The sequence below is a fragment of the Aphelocoma coerulescens genome, chromosome 2 (genome assembly GCF_041296385.1).
Source record: "Aphelocoma coerulescens isolate FSJ_1873_10779 chromosome 2, UR_Acoe_1.0, whole genome shotgun sequence".
Taxonomy (NCBI): Eukaryota; Metazoa; Chordata; class Aves; order Passeriformes; family Corvidae; genus Aphelocoma; species Aphelocoma coerulescens.
Genome location: NC_091015.1, coordinates 34,264,006 through 34,282,631, shown reverse-complemented (window position 1 = coordinate 34,282,631; position 18,626 = coordinate 34,264,006). Strand labels below are relative to the sequence as shown.

The following is an 18,626-nucleotide window of genomic DNA, read 5'->3' as shown; positions in this document are numbered from 1 at the left end:
TCTCGTTGTGATACTGTTTTCATAGCACGGGCAAGAAGAGACTTCTCTTTCTAAATGGACTGAACAAGGTTATTATGGAAGTGGTAAACAGACTGAACATCTTAAGGGTTGTCTTTTTACGTTGTCAGTGGGAGAAGGGAGGAAGGTGGGGGGAGGAGGAGAGTTCTGAAGGTATGGTATAATTTTTTTTTTCCCTCTTCTAGGTCTGTTAATAAACTTCTTTATATTCTCTCAAGTTTGGTGTCTGCTTTGCGTTTCTCCTAATTCTTATCTCACAGAAGATAAACAGTAATGAGTATTTTTCACCAAACCACTAAATCCTGTTTTACCCATCGTGTCTATGATTCAGAACTTAGTTTTGCACAGAAAAATCATACATCCTCGGCAAATGCTTCCAAAGGTGTGAGCTTCGCATGCACTCACCCCTCTCAAACCAAATAAAGGAGCTTTAAGGCAGTGCCATAGCTCTTCTCGCTGGACACCACACAAGGCACGCCTCGGAGTAGACCTGCAGGGACAGGATTTCTCACAGCTACAAATCGCCCGCCTGAGCCCGCAATACCCAGAGCGCCCAGCGGTGCCTGCCGCTGTACGCTTCCCCTCACAGCGGCCCGGGGAGCCGGCACTGCTCGGCCTGCGAGCGCCTGCCCTGCCGCGGGGCGGCTGCAGAGGGAGATACGGCCACGGGTGTGGGCCCAGACCGTACTTCCCCCCGCCCCGCCAGCAGGCACAGCAGGACGGGGAGGCGCATGATGAAACTTCGCGGCGTGTTTCAACAGCAGCTGGCGGCGGGGGCGGAGCCGGAGCTGGCGGGAGCCGCCTCCTCCATCCTCCGCCGCGGCACGGACGGCGGCTCTTCGTGCGCCGGCGGCCAGCAGCGGGTATGGCAGCGGGGCGGGCGCGGTCCGGGGGCGCGGTCCGGGGCCGCGCCGGGCAGGGCCGGCCGGAGGGGCTGCTGTCGGGGGCCTCCGGGGGAGCTGCCGCAGTACTCGGCCTCCTGCCGCCGGCTGGCGAGGAGGCGGCGGGCCCGGGATGCGCGGCAGCCGCTGGAGGAGGGGGCGGCCGTGTGGAGGGGCCCGACGGGACCGGGTACGCGCGCGGAGGGAACCTGCCCTGGGTGTCCGCTGTCGCCCGGGGACGGTGGGTTACCAGGAGGACGTTCCAGATGGTGGGAAAGCCCAGCTCCATGTGGTGAGGCTGAGGTCCGCAGCGCCATCGCTTGTCCAGATAGGAAAGATGTGGAGGGGGAGCAGTGTTGTTGCAGTGCCGCGCTCCCCTTGGCACGCCTTTTGCATCCCCAGGGTCCCTGTAGCTGTAGGCTTTGTGGCTCCTTGAACCTTAACCCTAATGGCCGCGTTGGGCTGATGTCTCCAGCGATATCACTTGATTTGGAGCTCCCCAGCTTCAGCCCAGCTGCCCTGTTAGGGTCAGGGTTCAGAGAGCTACAAGGCCGGTGTGTATCTCCAGAGGCACCGGGGCTGCAGCAGCGTGCTAGGGGGAGCTACTGCAACAGCCCTGCTCCCTCCACAGCTTTGCCATCTGGGCCTGCCACGCTGCTGATAGGGAGCTCCAGTCTAAAACTATGCTCCTTTGGTTCGAAACAGTTCCCCCTTGTCCTGTCACTACAGGTCTTGCTAAAGAGCCTCCCTCTTTGTTATAAACCCCCTTTGTATGTAAAAGCGACAAACTGAAAGGACGGTTAATGTTTCTGCTCAGATGATGTTACTTCAACGGATCATACTCTATGACCAGTAATGATTTGTTCTATTTGTGCTCTATTAAAAAAAAAAGTCATAGACAGCCTTGCTGTATCTAAAGGTAAAATTGAAACCTAATTTCTTGCTGGCTGAGATTTGCTTATCATACTTTGAGCAAGCCAGGCTTTACTTCGTGTTAGTAAAGTCTGCTATTCTTTTGATCAGGCCTCTTGAAGGTTAAGTGATTAATAGCCTACATCTGTTATCTGTGGTTTTTAGGTGTGTGGTGGATTGACCTTGGCTGGATGCCAGGTCACCAAACCACTCTATCACTCCCTCTTCAGCAGGATGGGGTAAGGGACAAGAAAATATAATGAAAAATAAAAAACATTATGGGTTGAGATAAAGGCAGTTTACTTAAGGAAAAGTGAGGATCATGCACAAGCAAAGGGAAAAAGAAAGATTTTATTCTCTCATTCCCATCAGCAAGTGATGTCCAGCCACTTTCTGGGAAGCAGGGCTTCAGCACATGTAGTAATTGCTCCCCCTTTATCCTCCTTTCCCTTAGATTTTTTATCTGGGCAGACATCAGATATGGAATATCCCTTTGGATAGTTTGGACCAGCTGTCCTGGCTATGTTGCTTCCCAAGATCCTGCTTGCCTCCTGCCTGCCCCTTTTGATGAGGGGGAAATGTTGGTTTGCATTGATGCTGTGCAAGCACTGCTCAGCAGTAGCCAAAACAGTGCTGTGACACCAATACAAAACACAGCACTATGAGGGCTGCTGAGGGGAAAATGAACTCCCTCCCAGCCAGACCCAATACACAGTGTCAGCTCTTGCTTACAGTGTTTATATCTCTATTGAACAGGTTCTCCGCTTGCAGGTAGAACAAGAGCCTCACAATGTGTGGTATCTGGGCCCTGTTTGGGAGCGATGAGTGCCTTTCTGTGCAGTGTCTAAGTGCCATGAAGATAGCACATAGAGGTCCTGATGCATTTCGTTTTGAGAACGTCAATGGTTTCACCAACTGCTGTTTTGGTTTCCACCGCCTGGCAGTTGTTGATCAGTTATATGGTATGCAGCCTATCCGTGTGAAGAAATTCCCATACCTGTGGCTGTGTTACAATGGAGAAATCTACAATTTCAAACAGGTAAGTGTTGTATACATAATAAGGCAATTAAAAAAAATTTATTTCTTTTTTTTTTTTTCAATTTCAAGACTAGTGGATATTCAGAATGTCTTTAAAATGTGTTGGACAAGAATATCAGAAAAAAATTTGAAAGTTAGCAAAGAACTAGTATTTAAAAGGAAGTAAATTGTCTCAATGAGTTATGAATCTGGTAGCTTATTTAGCAACATACCTAATCTTTAATACTGAGAAATCGCTTTTCAGTTGATAAGAAGGGCAGTAAATATTTGCATCTTCAGGTTTGTTCAGTTGAAAGTTAAGACACATTCTTCATTGTCTCTTGGGGAGGAGAATTCCAAGCCTCTTTCTCCCCTTCTTCTCTTTTCATAATACTAATGCTTTCAGACTGTCTTGCTCTTCAGTTGTTTTGGGTTGTCATTCTCCCAAGTTGTTGGGTATTGCATTCTTATTATTGCATCTCAATCTAGATGGGATATGTCACTTAAGATATAGTGATGCATAGTATGCATGCTTACGTATTTATATAAAAGAATAAGCTTAGGGAGATGTTTCCAGTGTGCCACAAAAGTCCTTAGGTGTCTGCAGAAGAAGTCAGATTTTTTGTGGGGTTTTTGAGAGCCACCTAAGTCTCTTAGGCACAAAACAAGCAGCAACTCTGTTTAGTTCCTGAAGTTTCTAAATGTCCCTGATGGATGTGATGCTGTTGCTGAACACTGTCAGTGTTCTTCCGTCCCTGTGCTGAGATGTCCATACTGCCTGTGTTACTTGGCAAGATGATTCAGATCATCCAAATTTGATGTATAAAGCAGCTTAAAACTGTGTCTGCTTCTGAATCATGCTGAATGAATGTGTAAAATGTATCATATACTGTGTGGTATCATCAGAAACGTATGAATAATCTGAGATATTATAGCATTTCTAATACTAATGTTACAACATTTCTAACGTCACATTTTTTAAGACAAGTCAGGCTGCAGTCGGTCACATCAGTGACATCAGTAACGTCATTGGGAATTTGACTGAATAGGAAGGAGATTATATTTTTTTCCCCAGTGTTCAAGTATTTGGCTGTTTGAAGGGTGAGACTTTGCCCTGCAGTACATGTGAAATGTATTGTACCAACAGTCTGTATTACTTGCAGTGTTTTGCATTGTGGTTTTTCTGCTGTTGAAAGCAGTAAGAATTACTCTCAGTCATGCTATGCACCGTCCTAAGGGTACCTTAATTGTGCAACACTTAAATTCTACAGGAATTTGTTTGGTTGTTGTCACTACATTATGTACCCTCTTTCTTTATAATGAGATTTTTCTTTCAAGCTTGTGGCTGAAATCCTTTACCTAGGAAAGGATCGTTGGTAAAACAGGTGCCTTCCTTAGGGTAATGACTTACTTATTTTAACATTGACTCAATTTGATCTAAGACTGCCCCATAAGTAACAATTAAAACCAAAGAACTTAAAATGTTAAAGCATTGTTTTTGTGAGGTTTCTTGGCTTGTTAGTTTTAATGAAACCCTCTCTTTCCCTCTGTTTTGTATGTATTGAAAGGACTTTTAAGAGTAGCACCAGAAGAACATGAAGAATAGTTGGTCTGACTTAAGTCTGATGGCTAATTTCTTCCTCCCCCATTTTATATGCACAGGCAGAGTGAAGGAGCTAGTTTGAGGAATGGAGGAAGATTAGGCAGAAGGAAATTCTCTGCATAAAAAAACACTGAGGAATTGCAGTGACTGCATAAGTAAACCAAAGATTATTTCCAAAGTACTTTACTCTGCAGAGATGTTGCATGTGTCTATGTGTTTTGAGTTCGGGGTTTTTTTTTAAACAGTGCTAGTGCTTCTGAAGACCAGTGCTTCTGCACTTCTGGCTAGTGCAGTTTGACATCCTCAGACAGAAGTATTTCCCTGAAAACTTGCCTTAATTTGAATTGCTTAAGACTGCAGTGTCAGTCTCATTGCCTAAGAGATGATCCTGAGTAAAATTTTTGTAGTGGGTTGCCCCTGACTGGATGCCCGGTACCCACCAAAGCTTTCCTCCAACAAGTGGACAGGGGAGAGAAAATACAACTTAAGTTTCATGAGTTAGGGACTGGGGGAGATCACTCACCAAATACTGTCATGGGTAAAACAGACTGAACTTGGGGAAATTAAATTAAATTGAATTTATTACCAACAAAATCAGAGTAGGATAATGAGAAATAAAACAAACCTTTAAAACAAACCCTTCGCTCCACCTCTTCTGCCTTCCTGAGCTCTATCTTTTCCTCCTCAGCAGGAAAACAGAAAATGGGGGTTATGGTCAGTTTATCACATGATGCTCTGCCACTGCTGAAGGAGATTTCTTCCCCTGCTCCACTGTGGGGTCCCTCCCACAGGAGACAGTCCTCCACAAACTTCTTCAGCTTGAGTCTGTCCCACAGCAACAGTTCTCCACAGACTGCTTCAGTGTAGGTCACTCTTCCATGGGGTGCTTGTCCTTCAGGCACAGCCTGCTCCAGGATGGGTTCCTCACAGGGTCACAAGCCCTACCAGGAGACTTGCTCCAGCATGGGCTCCTCTCTCCGCAGGTTGGCAGGTCCCTGCCAGGACCCTGTTCCAGCATGGGTCTCCCATGGGTTCACAGCCCCCTCTCAGGCATCCACCTGCTCTGGCATGGGGCTCCTCCACAGGCTGTGGGTGGATCTCTGCATCCCTCTGATCCTCCATGGGCTGCAGGGGCACAGCTGCTTCACCGTGGGCTGCACCACAGGCTGCAGGGGAATCCCAGCTCTGGCACCTGGAGCACCTCCTGCTCCTCCTTCTCCACAGACCTTGGTTGTCTGCAGGGCTTTTCCTCTCCACATAGCCTCACCCCGCTCTTCTCTGGCTGCAATTGCATCTGCACAGTAACTTTTCCTTCTTAAATATGTTATCACAGAAGCATTACTATCATTCCTGATTGGCTGGGCCTTGGCCAGCGATGGGTCTGTCCTGAAGCCGCCTGACATTGACTCTGCCAGATGTGGGGAACACTTCTGGCAGCTTCTCACAGAAGCCACCCTTGTAGTCCCTCCACTACCAAAGTTTGGCCACACAAACCCAGTACAGCTTTGAATACAAAAGCTTTCCTTCTTTGACAGAAATATTTATATAACTTCTAAACTGTGATTTGACATACAAGATTATTCATATGAAACAATTACTAAGCAGCCAATGTTTGCAAATGCTTATTTATGGTTTTCTTTATATTTTTTTCTTAGCTGCAGAAGCAGTTTGGATTTGACTTTCAAACATTAGTGGATGGTGAGGTTATCCTTCATCTATACAACAGAGGAGGAATAGAACAAACAGCATCCATGCTAGATGGTGTATTTGCTTTCATCCTTCTGGACACTGCAAATAGAAAAGTGTTTCTGGCGAGAGATACCTATGGAGTCAGGCCACTGTTTAAGGTGCTGACTGATGATGGATTTTTGGGTGTCTGTTCTGAGGCAAAAGGTAAAGCCAATTGTGTTTAGTGCCTAAGTAATCTTAGGTATTGCTGTTGGAGACAAACTTCTTTGTCGGGCTTTTCTTCTTGGTGTGAAGAGAAAATGAACTGTAAGTTCAGTAATAGATGAGCTATACTTAGTAGTATAAGAGCTACACATCATTAAAATAAGACATCCAATATGTTTAATTGTCCTTAATATCTCTAAAGTAACTTGCTTATTTAACGAGAATTCTTTGTGTTCTGGAGTCATAGCAGTATTGAATTCAAGATGTTGTATGTTAGGCCAGAGTTAAACATAGTCTGTTGACTTAGACTAGACTTATGCTACAATAAATTATATTAGACTTTGGTCTTGGTGTTATGTAGTGAACTAAGTAATTATGCCAGAGAACTGCTAATCTGTAAAAGCCAGGAATTTTGAAACCCTCCTGAAATTTACTGCAGCATTGGGTAATTCACCAGAATCACATACTTTATTTGATGATCATTTTTTTTGTTTGAGATGACACATCACTGTGTTCTCTTTTAAAGTAATTATCTCTAGTCTTGGCACTATCATAAACAAATCCAAACAGTGTCAAAAGGGAGTGCCTAAAAGGCACTTTGGCTAAAATTGACTTTTATGATTATTTCTCTCCCATTTATTGTCTGTCTATTTTATTACCAGACTCCAATGTAGGTTGACTCTTCTAATAGTAGTACTATGTAGTAATACTAAAAGCTGCACCATTTCTGTTGCTTGGGAAGGAAGAAGGGAAGTGAATGTTTTGGAGACTGTGTCCTATAACAATCACAGTGAATTACTGGTCAGTAATTCACTAACAACAAATTCTAACAAATTCTCTCTAACAACAATTCTGTCCCTCAAGGGGCATCCAGGTGACCAGCAGGTACAAAATATCCTTTTTCACATGGGGAATGGAAATGAGGTTTGGCTACAAGTCTGATACCTGGCATTCAATAGCAGTGGAGTAGATCAGTTGAGAACTGAGGAGTTTTGAAATCACTAAATAGATGTCAATTAAGCAGTCATTACAATGATGTTGTATTGCAAACCCCTTGTTAGCTTGACTACACTTAATTTTAAATGCAAAATTAGTTTATAATTGTCATTTAAATTCTCCTAAGCATATTATACCTTGACCTGGACATCATGTAGTCAGTTAGAAAAGTGCTCTTCCTAGTGCCCACAGGGATAAATTGCTACTTGCCAATTAGTAAAACTTGCTGGTTTACTTTCTCTTCTATCTGCCTCAGCTTGAGATGGCTCAGATCTATGTGTACATCCTGCCAGAAGCAGAATCATGCTCTAGCCAGGACTGATGGTGACTCAAAAGGATATTTTTTTAATACCAGGTTTAGGATCCAGAGAAAATATTTGTATATAGCTTTAATAGAGAGGCTGTTGAGTGAGGTATAATTTAACCATTTTAAGTCAAAAACTCTGACATTTTTCTTTTTTCCCATTTTATGTGTAGGACTTATCAACTTAAAGCATTCAACATCCTTATGTTCTAAAGTGGAACCATTTCTTCCGGGTCATTATGAAGTGTTGGATTTAAAGCCCTCTGGCAAGGTTGCATCAGTGGAATTAGTAAAATTTCATAGCTGCAAAGATGAACCACTCCATGTTGCATGTGATACAGTGGAAGCTCTGCCTTCAGGTAGTACAGCAAAGATTTTACTCTTATTTAAAAGTGAAAAAATCATAGTCTTTGAATGTAAAATTTGCTTTGATTGGTTTAAAAAGTACCATTTAAGAAAGAAAACAACCTGGAAGAACCTTTAAAATGTAGGGACTTTTGAATTGTTTTTGTAGGCAGTCATGTACAAAGATGGACTTGAGTGTCCCTGTTATCAAAGGAGATTCAGACAAATATCTTTGTTTCCTAGTTAGCATCATCCCACAAAGTCTAAGGAACACTTTTTGGACATTTTTTGCCCTTCTCTTTTCTTTTTTGAGCAGGTTTTGACCTTGAAACAGTGAAAAGCAACATCCGGATTCTATTTGAAAATGCTGTTAGAAAACGTTTGATGGCTCACAGAAGGATTGGTTGTCTTCTGTCAGGTAAGTAGCAAGAACCACAATGATTGTGTACCTTCTCTCTCTTTTCCCCATCCTCTACTAGTTAAAGGAAAATATATTGGCTGTTCTGCTGCGATGTACCTGAAGTGATCTGAATCTTCATTTGCATTTAGAACAGGCAACAGAGAACTTGTTAGTTTGGAATAAAGTTTTCCAATTTATAAGTATCTTGAAAGTCTTATGCTTTTAAAGTTTACTCTGGGCTGGGATCTTGGCTTATTGAGACACTGAGCATTTTAAAAGAAGGCAAATAAATATAGTATTCCTATTGAAAATCACTCAATGTATTCTTAAATACATGAGATTTAGAGTTAGGTTGGTGTCTAAAAAGAAAATGTAATTATTACATTCACTTTGTGCAGATTGAACCTAGAAGAAAGCCTTGGCATGTTTCAGAAGCAGGAGGAAGTGAAATTCTTACTTGCCACCTTTGCTTTAGTCTTCATCCTAAACTTCCTTAATTTACCGTATTACAGGAGACCATCTGGACCAAAATTATTTGCTACACTCTTTTGCAGATAAGGTAATAGCTTGTGGCACAGGAAGTTGTTCACTGACTTAGCTGATCACTGTTGTGGTCTGATGGTTGAGTGTTACAGAGGTGCTTCACAGAAGTAAGGCTCTGTAACCATGGGTCTGACACCTTATTTCCTGTGTTTGTGTAGCACTTGGTACTTGTGGCTAGAGTTCTGAAATACTTTTCATGCATTCACTGAGCAACAGTAATTACACTCATTTGTCATGAACCCTATTAAATGTGCATCTGAATGAGAGAACTGGCCAGGAGATACTGCCAGACCATTTCTTTACTATGCAATCATAAAAAGTAGGAAGAAGGTAAATTAAACAGGAAGATACACAGAGTTGGAAGATCTCAGTTTCAGTAAAAAAGCTTGTTTAAACCCCAAATTTCAAATATCAAATTAGAAGGCAGTCACCAGCTCCTCAGATGCACATGGAGGAAGCAACAAAACTAAGTGCCCGTGCTGGTATAAATAATACCAGAGTATCTCAGTGCTTCAAAATTTTGAGTATGCTTGGAACATCACAGAGAATTGCTTTTGTTTCCAATCACAGAGGGAGTTCTTCAACTTCACAGTGAAAACTCAGGTTTTCATTTTCCTGATTTCCTCATCCTGAGCACTCTGTTTTCTGTGCTCTCCTTTTCTAGAATTTGCGTGTAATTTCGACAGGAAATATTTTTTTTACAAGATAGCATGTCCACAAAGGGGATCAGGGTGGGAATTGATGCTAATGCACTTAGCTGAAGAAACACATGCAGGCTATAGGAAACAAAGAGAAGAGGGTTTTGCCTAATGCTTATCAGAACTGCAGGCAGATGTGGGCAAACGGGTACTGTGTTTTGCTCAGTACTTTGTAGGAGAACAGCAAGTAGAACTAGCCAAGAATTAGCAGAACTAGCTCATGTTAATAAGAAGGTGGATCCTTAGAGTACATCTACAGAGCTTGTGCATCTCTTAGTTTTATTTTTCGCTTGTTCTCCAAACTGTTCAAATCCTTTTACTCTCCTCTAGAAAGAAGAGGAGGGAAAAAAAGAATGATTGGAGAAGAGTGGAACCCTTACACTAAGCGTTTTGTTCTTTTACTTAATTCTGTTCTTTTACTTACTGCAAACAAAAAAAATCCATAGTCCTATCAGTAGGCTATCAAATGTGTAGGTGAGAGGAAGATGGGGCGTGGTTTTGAAATGAAGAATAAATCCCATTTTAGCAGAGCTGAGAAGGGGCATAATCTCAAGTGGTACAATGTGTTTAGTACACTTTCTGTTCATCTTAAAGAAGGAGTTCCACTGATGCTTCTGACACCAAACAAAACAACTGTTACTGAAGATGTTCCATCATAGTTGCCTGATTCTTTTATTAAGCAGAGGTAAATGTGCACTTGTATGAGAAGTACCTTCACACAGCTTAATTAAGCCCACTTACAGGATTCCAGTATCTAGATTCCTTAAGGGGAAAGCAAGACATCATTCAAACACCTAATCAGATGATTTGTTTTGTTGGCAGGGGGCTTAGATTCCAGTTTGGTTGCAGCCGTTCTTCTGAAACTGATGAAAGAAATCAACATTAATTATCCATTACAAACCTTTGCAATTGGAATGGAAAACAGTCCTGACTTACTTGCTGCCAGGAAGGTACCTTAAGCCTTGCTTTCAGTTTGTTCTGAGCTACTGAATGCTAAACAGTGTATATTAATGGTGCTAACTTCATGGTATGGCATTAATAGTAACACTGCATATTCCTTTATTGCCGTGATGTAGATCAGTTTGCAGTAAGTCATTTGGTACAACATTTGCTGCTTAATCTTACAAAAGAAGCAGCTGGAACCTTACCTGTTTTCTCTTGCATTTGGAAGACTTTCATGATGGAGTCCCTGTTGCATTGTTGCCAAAAGGATTGTACTTTGGACTTGTCTCAGTTCTCCCTCTGGGTTTTAGGGTAGATCTCCATGCTGGGGTTCCTATACTAAGGCATTTGTATATATGTTAAGTATTGTAAGTTAATTATCAGTTTGCTGAATTAACAGCTTGGTACAAACCATTTGGCATCTGGGGTACTGTGCAGGCTTTCATTACTTTTGTGCTGCTTTTTCCTTTAAGGGCAGATATCTGGAATATTTAGAGTCTCTACAGATTCTGTTAATGTTTTAGGCAAGCAGCTGGATGGTCTGTTGCAATCATGATTGAACACTGTAATTAAGGAGACGATGTTCTCTCTGGTGAACACATCACTGCAAGTCAAAGAGCTGCTAAGTAATGTCTTTTCTTGGTCTAATGTAATAATTTTCACTGTAGCAGAAGGGAGCTGGTGCTTTCAATAAATGTTTTCTTTAAACACAATGTATGTTTATAAAATGTTTTAGTTGAAAAGCGATGCATTGTTTTGACTTTTTGCAAACAGGTGGCAGCACATATAGGCAGTGAACATCATGAAGTAATACTTAGTACTGAAGAGGGGATTCAGGCAATAGAGGAGGTTATCTTCTCATTGGAAACCTACGATATAACAACAATAAGAGCTTCTATTGGTAAGGTTTTTTTAATGGCAATCTTTGGTTTATATCACCCAAATAAAATTTTATGCAAACCGACATGTTCATCTGGTAGATCCTTTAGCTGGCACAGAACCTGGGGACTGGGACTCCAAAGTTCTGCTCCCCAGTCTGATCTGTGATACCACACTGAGGCAAAAGCAGTTATTTGCAAGTCCCTGACTGCACAAAACAACTGTCAAGAACCGTTCTTGAAGCTTTGAGATGAAAAACAATGAGTTACATAAAGAAGAAACATTAGATCTACAGGTCTAAGTTTTCTGCTCTAGTAAGTATGAACCTTGGAGGAAGGGAGAAATTCACAGGTGTTCTGAGGTATTGAATATTATGATAGCATAACATAGTTACCCTTTCCTTGCATATTTTTAATACTAACATGAAGTATTTATTATTGCTCTTTAGTAACATAGGTTTAGTAACACAGGTTCTTGTAATGTATGTTTGATTCCAAGAAGTGAAGGAAGTCATCAGCAGCTTCTAACAAAGTGATGCCAGCCTGATAAGAGGGAAAAACCCCTAATCCAGTGGGGCCTTTTGCGTAATGCAAGCTACAGCATTTTACCCAGTTAATCTTGTGTCATCCTAAAACGTCACAAAAGAGTTATGAAGCCAAATAGGCAGCACAATTTTCAAAACTGAACTCCCTGTGTGGAATTTTGTCCATGAAGATGGGATTTAGCAATGTAAAATAATGAATGCGTTTCTTTAAAAATTAGAGCAAACTTTTTCTGTCATTTTTAATTTGTGATTTGCTGCTTAGTATAAGAAATAATGAACTAGATCCTTTTCATTAGATTTGTAATACTTTTGTTACAAAAGCGTGCCATTCAGAGAGATGCATTGAGTGGAAGGCATAATTCTGTTTAATAAATAAATCTTTACAAAAAAATTTGAAAAAAGGGCTTCATCCAGTTCAATTCTGTGGCAGAGAGTTAAACATCAACTTTTGCTTTTCTCCAAGGCTAGAAAGGTTCTTCGGCACTGTGCTGGAATTAATACGCTTAATTTCATACTGGGTCAGAACAACTCCTGTGTGTGTTCCCACGGGAATCCTCCAGTGTTCCCAGGATCATAAGTAGACACATCTTTCTGGTATATTTGAGGGCCAAGTGTAAATACACAGTTGAGGTATATTTGCAGCACCAACTTAGTGTGGCTGTTGGTTGCTTTGAGTAAAAATGAGATGCTACTTTGCATTAGTTGTTTGCTACAGAAGAAAGTAGTGTAGGAGACAAATTTCTAAAATGCTAAATTTAAAACTACTAGCTGTATATAGCATCATGTATGTAGATGTACTTCAATAACTTTATCCTTTTTTTTTTAAGGTATGTATCTTGTCTCCAAATATATTCGGAAGAAAACAGACAGTGTGGTCATTTTTTCAGGAGAAGGATCAGATGAGCTGACGCAAGGATATATATATTTCCATAAGGTAAGTACATTCACTATAGAGAATGCCGTTGAGCTGCTTGTTCTGCCTTTCAACAGAACATCTCTGAGATTTCAAGATGTGATGTTTGAGAGTTGTCACAACTGTATATTTGTTGAGTTTTTCTTCTGGGGTGGCTTAAAATCCAGGGGATCATCTCAGACATCATAATCACCTAAAAAATAGCTTTCTTAATCTTCAGCAATTCCTGAGACTGTTAGTATGTAGTTTTTGCTGAGTTTGAGATCACTTGGTGGTCGCTACAATTCAAATGTAGGGCAGCCAGCAATGGTTCCCTCAGTGCAGCTGTGTTCCACCTGTGTGCTCCATGCTGTGCTTCTTTTCAGGCGCCGTCTCCCGAGGAAGCTGCAGAAGAGAGTGAGAGGCTTCTGAAAGAGCTCTACCTGTTTGATGTACTTCGTGCAGACAGAACTACTGCAGCACATGGGTAAAATGTATTCCCTTGGATGCTGAGCACTCATAACTTAAAAGCAAAAGAAGATTAGGCAGGAAAAGATTGCTGAGGATTTGTATACCAACATGAAGTTGTAGCCTGAAGGAATTTGAGCAACAGTAAAGCACACTGCCAGATTTAATCTGATCTGTGACTATAGGGCCCACTGTGTTGCCAACTGAAATACTTTTTTTGTCTGGGACTGTACTGGTCTTTACAGAAGCAGTGAATTAGAAATACAAATATTCAGAGTTAAGGAGGGAAGGCAAACTTGTATTTGACTTTGGGGTCTTTGGAGGTTTAGACAAAGAGGAATCTTGAATCCGATGATCATCAGTACTAAAACAACATACTGAAAAGAGAAAAGTTATGTGCATTAGTCAGATAGCTGACTGTAATAAAGAGGTATCAGTATACAATCTGTGTAACTGATACCTTAAAGAATCTCCAAACTGAATGCTGTAGAAAATAGTATTATTTTACTAAACAGAAGCATTTTACTAAAAAAAATAGATTAATTTAACCGAGAATAATGTTGGAAAGCTGTCTATAGATAAGAAAAAGATGGTACCTTTGGCAAAGCAAACGACTTAGATATTGGGAAGCTTTTGTTGTATATTGATCCCACCACTAAATGACTTGCCCAGCTTTTTACAATTTTCTTATGTTTCTCTTTCCTATTAAAAAGTTGGGGAAAGTGCTGGAGAACTGCCATTTGTCTCATAATTTGTTTCGTGCCACACTTGAAAGGCTGTTTAATATCACATGCTGGCTGCTTTTGTTTTTCTTTGGTCCCTGCTGCACAGCACTGCTAGGAAGAAAGAACCCTCATTAACAAATTAAAACAGAATTTAAGGAGTTCAGATTTTTGGAGAAAAGGAAGAGGAACTAAGAGTAGAGAGGAAAGGATGAAACTACCATTATCAGTTAGGAACAAGAATAACTATAAGGAAAGACTTGCAGTGCAAATCTTGTCAGTATATGAAGAAATGGAGCCCTCAGTATCTGATTACTGAATACTCAGTATTGGGTTCATTTGGGGTTTTTTTGGTAAGGTGGGTATTACTTGATGTAGCTGAAGCTTTTTATCACAGTAGAAACTAAAGAGACAATGAAATTACTAGGGTGCAGTATAACATCTCCTTTCACTTGTGAAGCTGGACAGCATTTCTGCTGAAGATGCAGTTACTGTCATTTTTTTGTTGTCTTCTGTGTCCTTAGAAGCTGTGGTATACAAAAGTGGGAAGGCTTTGTATGTGTGTATCTGCCACTGGTATAGGAGAGAACTAGTGTGAATGCTGTAGGGCTCCTTTTTGTTGTTTCTTGAAAACACAAACGTGAATTTCAGAAATGACAGCAGAAGTCCTTGCTTGGTTCTGTGATATATTTACAAATGCTGATGCACTCCTAGTGAGTGACTCTGAGAGGATTTTTTAAAATGTGCTTTTGCATACGTGTTGCAATGGTTGTTGCAGATCCTGTAGGACTGTAGTCTGTAAATTCAGGGTACTATAAATTGCCCAGCATATGGCTTTATAAAACATCATAGTCTTCAATCTGTGTAGACCATACACTTTACAAATCGGTGAATTAGAATCTGGTAGTCGTAAATATGCAAGTGAAATTTCTTCTAAGTAAAAGCAGAACCTGGTGTTTATGTGAAAGACTGGGAAAGCTTAGCTGCTGTGGAATTTGTAAGTAGATGACTTGTTGGATTAATTCAGTATCTTTTCTATTTATTCCCCCTACTTAGTCTTGAACTGAGAGTCCCATTTTTGGATCATCGGTTTACTTCTTATTATTTATCTCTGCCAGCAGAACTGCGAATCCCAAAGGTGCGTGAAACTAGGGTTGGATCCAAGTGAAAGTTTACAAATTCACTGATACATGTTCTAAGCATGACCAGATTGCTGAATTCGATGGTTAAGTCCTCCACCCAAAATCAAGCATGCTTTAAAGTACTTACTGAATTGTTGGGCTACTGGGAACCCTTTTCTGAGCAAAACTTCTGAAGGGAAACTATTTCATAAGTGTTTAAATCCAGATCTTTGCATTACAATTCCTGAGACTCATGACATTGTTTTTTGCTCTGGAAACAGAATGGAATTGAAAAATACCTTTTAAGATTGTCGTTTGAAGATTCCAATTTACTTCCCAAAGAAATTCTCTGGAGACCCAAGGAAGCTTTCAGTGATGGTATAGCGTCAGTAAAGAAATCCTGGTTTTCGATTCTTCAGGACTATATTGATCAACAGGTACAATAACACTTTTTTTCCTTTCTCACTTAGGTCTGTTAGATATGGTTGCCAATGGGAGGCAGCTCACATGCTTAGTTGAGAGAATAAAGCTGGGTATAACAGTTAACTTGAGCTTCCTGGTGGAGGAGTAAGATAAATCTTAATCAGTGTGCTTCTAGATATCTGAGTTGGTCAAAGGCATTCGTGATCCTAGTTACAAAGAAACGTTAGACCCTGCCAGAAATGACTGTGTGAGGAAATGAACATCATTTAAGTTTCTGGATTGCAAATTAGATTGTGCATCAACAAACACAATTTCTGTGTTACGGGCAAAGCAGCTGCTTCAGCTGAAGGCACTCGCATGAACTTACTCTGCAGCTGAGTAACAACATAATGACTTTATAATGTACTTTCTCGTTTGCGTCATTAGTTTTTCAAAGCCATCCCTAGCTAAGCCCTTTTGCTTTTTAAAGCCTCTGCGTGCGTTGTTAACCAGTGAAGACTTACAGCATTTTGACTCTGTACAAGGGATAATCCTCTCTGGAGTGTAGAGGTAGTTTAATCATGGAGAGGAAGGAATAACACCCTATTTACAGCAAAGCTCCATAACATGGAAATATGTGTAGTCAAGCCTGTTGATGGCAGCTTGTCTGTCCTACCACCAGCTCTGTGTTCCCCATTTTCTTTCTGTGCTTCCTCAGGCAAGAAAGTAGTTGGGTCAGGCAAAAGTGTTGTGCTGCCTGCTCTGAGCCTGTATTGCTGTAGGAGCAGCAGATCTATTTCACAGACATGAAAAGTTAGGCAGCATGTTGGCAGTGGAAGCTGCTCATTGAAATTGCCTCAACTGGTGCAACTATTCATCCTCCCTTTCTCAGCCAACTTAGCAACTGCAGGTGTCTTTGCATCTGCATCCCAGGTCTTTTGTTGCTAAGAGTGTGGTTATACAAAGTCACCTGTTCCCCAAGCTATGAAAACAACCTAGGAAGCCACTTACAGGGCAAAATGACTGTGTTAAGTTTTTCAACTTGTTTCACAGCAAAGGAAGGGTAGGAAAGAAATGTCTATGACCTCACTAACAAAGGTGGTTGTGACCCAGAGAAATGGGCTTCCCTTGTCATGCAGAGAAATACCAACAGCACTGGAAATACATTTGCATATTCATAAAGATCAAGTGAGCCCGTGACAAAGGTTTGACCTGTCAAACCTGTGCCTCTAGAATAGACTTTTTTTTTTTTTTTTCAAAACTGTGGATATTCAGTGGTGGGTGAATCCTTGGGTGTCTTTAAAAGTTGAAGATATTTGCAGCTTAACTTGAGTTTTGCTTATGTCTGTAGGTTGATGACCTTTTACTGGAGAAGGCAGCAGAGAAATATCCTTTCAATCCTCCTAAAACAAAAGAAAGTTATTACTACCGCCAGATCTTTGAAAAGCACTACTGCGGGCGGAGCAGCTGGCTGCCCCACTACTGGATGCCAAGATGGGTTAAAGCTACTGATCCTTCTGCACGCACATTGAAGCATTACAAGTCGGATACCCAAGAATAGGCTGTTCAAATAATCCCCCAATAAAAGTGCTACAAGCGTTTTGTGTGCACTCTGCTTTAAGAAAACCAAACAAATTATGCAAACCTAAAGCTTAAATCATCTTTAAGATGTACTTTGACAATGCTATTGGAAATGACAGCTTTCTGTTGTTAGTGTACTATTAAAAACTTATGCTGCTGTACCAAACCTTTGTAATTCATGGGAAAATACTTTCTGGACAAGGGACTACTTTATTTGACAGCTCTGTTCCTTATGTAACCTTGATGGTATTAATTTTCCTTGAAGTCATTTAATATATTTTAATGTGAGCTCTATTTTGAGGACTTGAATCAGGCTGAGGGATGCAAACTGCTGCTGACTCTCTGAGCAAAGGGGAATTGGACCCTTGCTATCTAGTGATTTGTGTTCCTGTCTGTGGGACTTGGATAGTCTCTATATTATTCTATTCTGAATGTCCTTCTACACACTCCTGAAAACCTTGGTCTAGTTTTCAAAAAGTATTTAGATATTCATAGCTATGCAGAGATGCTTACTGTAGTTTATAATAGGGGTGGTGCTGGGTGTTAATTAAAAGAATGGCAATCTTTTTTGTTACTGTGAAGCCACCAGTTGTCTGTTCTGTAAAGAACAGTCAAAAGACTGTTATCAAAGAGCAGAATAGATAAGAGAAGCCAAGTTATGTCTTTGTTTCTAACTCAAGGACTTCCATTTTTTAATGTATTTATTATTCTTGAAAAAATCGTGTTAACTGGGTGAAGTGTATCAGTCTGATGGAAATTGCATGAATAAGTATTTTAAGAAATTTTTCATTTGTTGTGAGAGTTTTCCCACCTGTATGATGAAAAGGTCGACTGCTGCTGCTGAACTGCTTGTGGCCAACTGTGGGTGAACTGAGCGTGTCAGCCATAGACTGCAGTTGGACAAAACATTGCTGACAACAATGGGATCATCAGACGCCTTGCTTGGAAAAATGGGGGAAAAGCTGCTTCAGAAATCACAAGAACTTCTAATACTCTACTGAAAAAAACACCTGATTTTTTACCCAAGACAACTTTTTATTAACTGCTTAGTTGTGGGGGCTACTTTTGTGAAGGTAACTTAAATATAAGGGTGGTCAAGAAGTATGTATGTGTGCCGCAGATTGACTTGATTAGCATCATGCTCTTTATGAAAACAAGTGTGCTTTATTGTCCCTCTTGACTAGGAAACCAAAGCCATTTTTTATTTAAAAGATAAAATATAAGCTGTTCTGATTTAAAACCTTCATAAAATGACTGGTTGTCTGTTTGTTGCTCCACTCTAATCCTTCATTTGAGTCTGTAACCCAGAAACTTTACTGAGACCTTTCGGTGGCACCGCTGCACTTGAGAGCTCTCTGTAATATGTTCCTGCAGCCTTCTTCACTTAAGGGCCATGTGCTTGTCTTTTTGGATGTCTTTGAAGCAGTAATGGATATGTTGATTTGAGAGAGGAGTTTAGAGTATG

The 18,626-nt window shown here is 40.9% G+C and overlaps 1 protein-coding gene across 3 annotated transcripts; it reads left to right on the top strand.

Moving 5' to 3' along the window:
• The first annotated feature begins 817 nt into the window (after positions 1-817).
• Positions 818-18,412, top strand: LOC138106424 (asparagine synthetase [glutamine-hydrolyzing]). Of its 3 annotated transcripts, none has more exons than XM_069006998.1 (12): positions 818-881; positions 2,568-2,850; positions 6,087-6,324; positions 7,798-7,983; positions 8,286-8,387; positions 10,433-10,560; positions 11,327-11,453; positions 12,803-12,909; positions 13,254-13,354; positions 15,114-15,195; positions 15,460-15,615; positions 16,932-18,412. In XM_069006998.1, the coding sequence occupies exons 2-12, from the start codon at positions 2,602-2,604 to the stop codon at positions 17,139-17,141; spliced, it is 1,686 nt and encodes a 561-aa protein (XP_068863099.1). In that variant the 5' UTR covers positions 818-881; positions 2,568-2,601; the 3' UTR covers positions 17,142-18,412. The 3 variants fall into 3 exon arrangements, with proteins under 3 accessions (XP_068863099.1, XP_068863100.1, XP_068863101.1); XM_069006999.1 differs by lacking the exon at positions 818-881 and adding an exon at positions 1,067-1,089; XM_069007000.1 differs by lacking the exon at positions 818-881 and adding an exon at positions 2,378-2,395.
• The last annotated feature ends 214 nt before the right edge of the window (positions 18,413-18,626 follow it).

Excerpts from the sequence above, each read along its gene's own strand:
- LOC138106424 (XM_069006998.1), top strand. The coding sequence starts at position 2,602 with ATGTGTGGTATCTGGGCCCTGTTTGGGAGCGATGAGTGCCTTTCTGTG. Across the intron at positions 7,984-8,285 it reads AGTGGAAGCTCTGCCTTCAG|GTTTTGACCTTGAAACAGTG; the intron begins GTAGTACAGCAA and ends TTTTTTGAGCAG. Across the intron at positions 11,454-12,802 it reads AACAATAAGAGCTTCTATTG|GTATGTATCTTGTCTCCAAA; the intron begins GTAAGGTTTTTT and ends TTTTTTTTTAAG.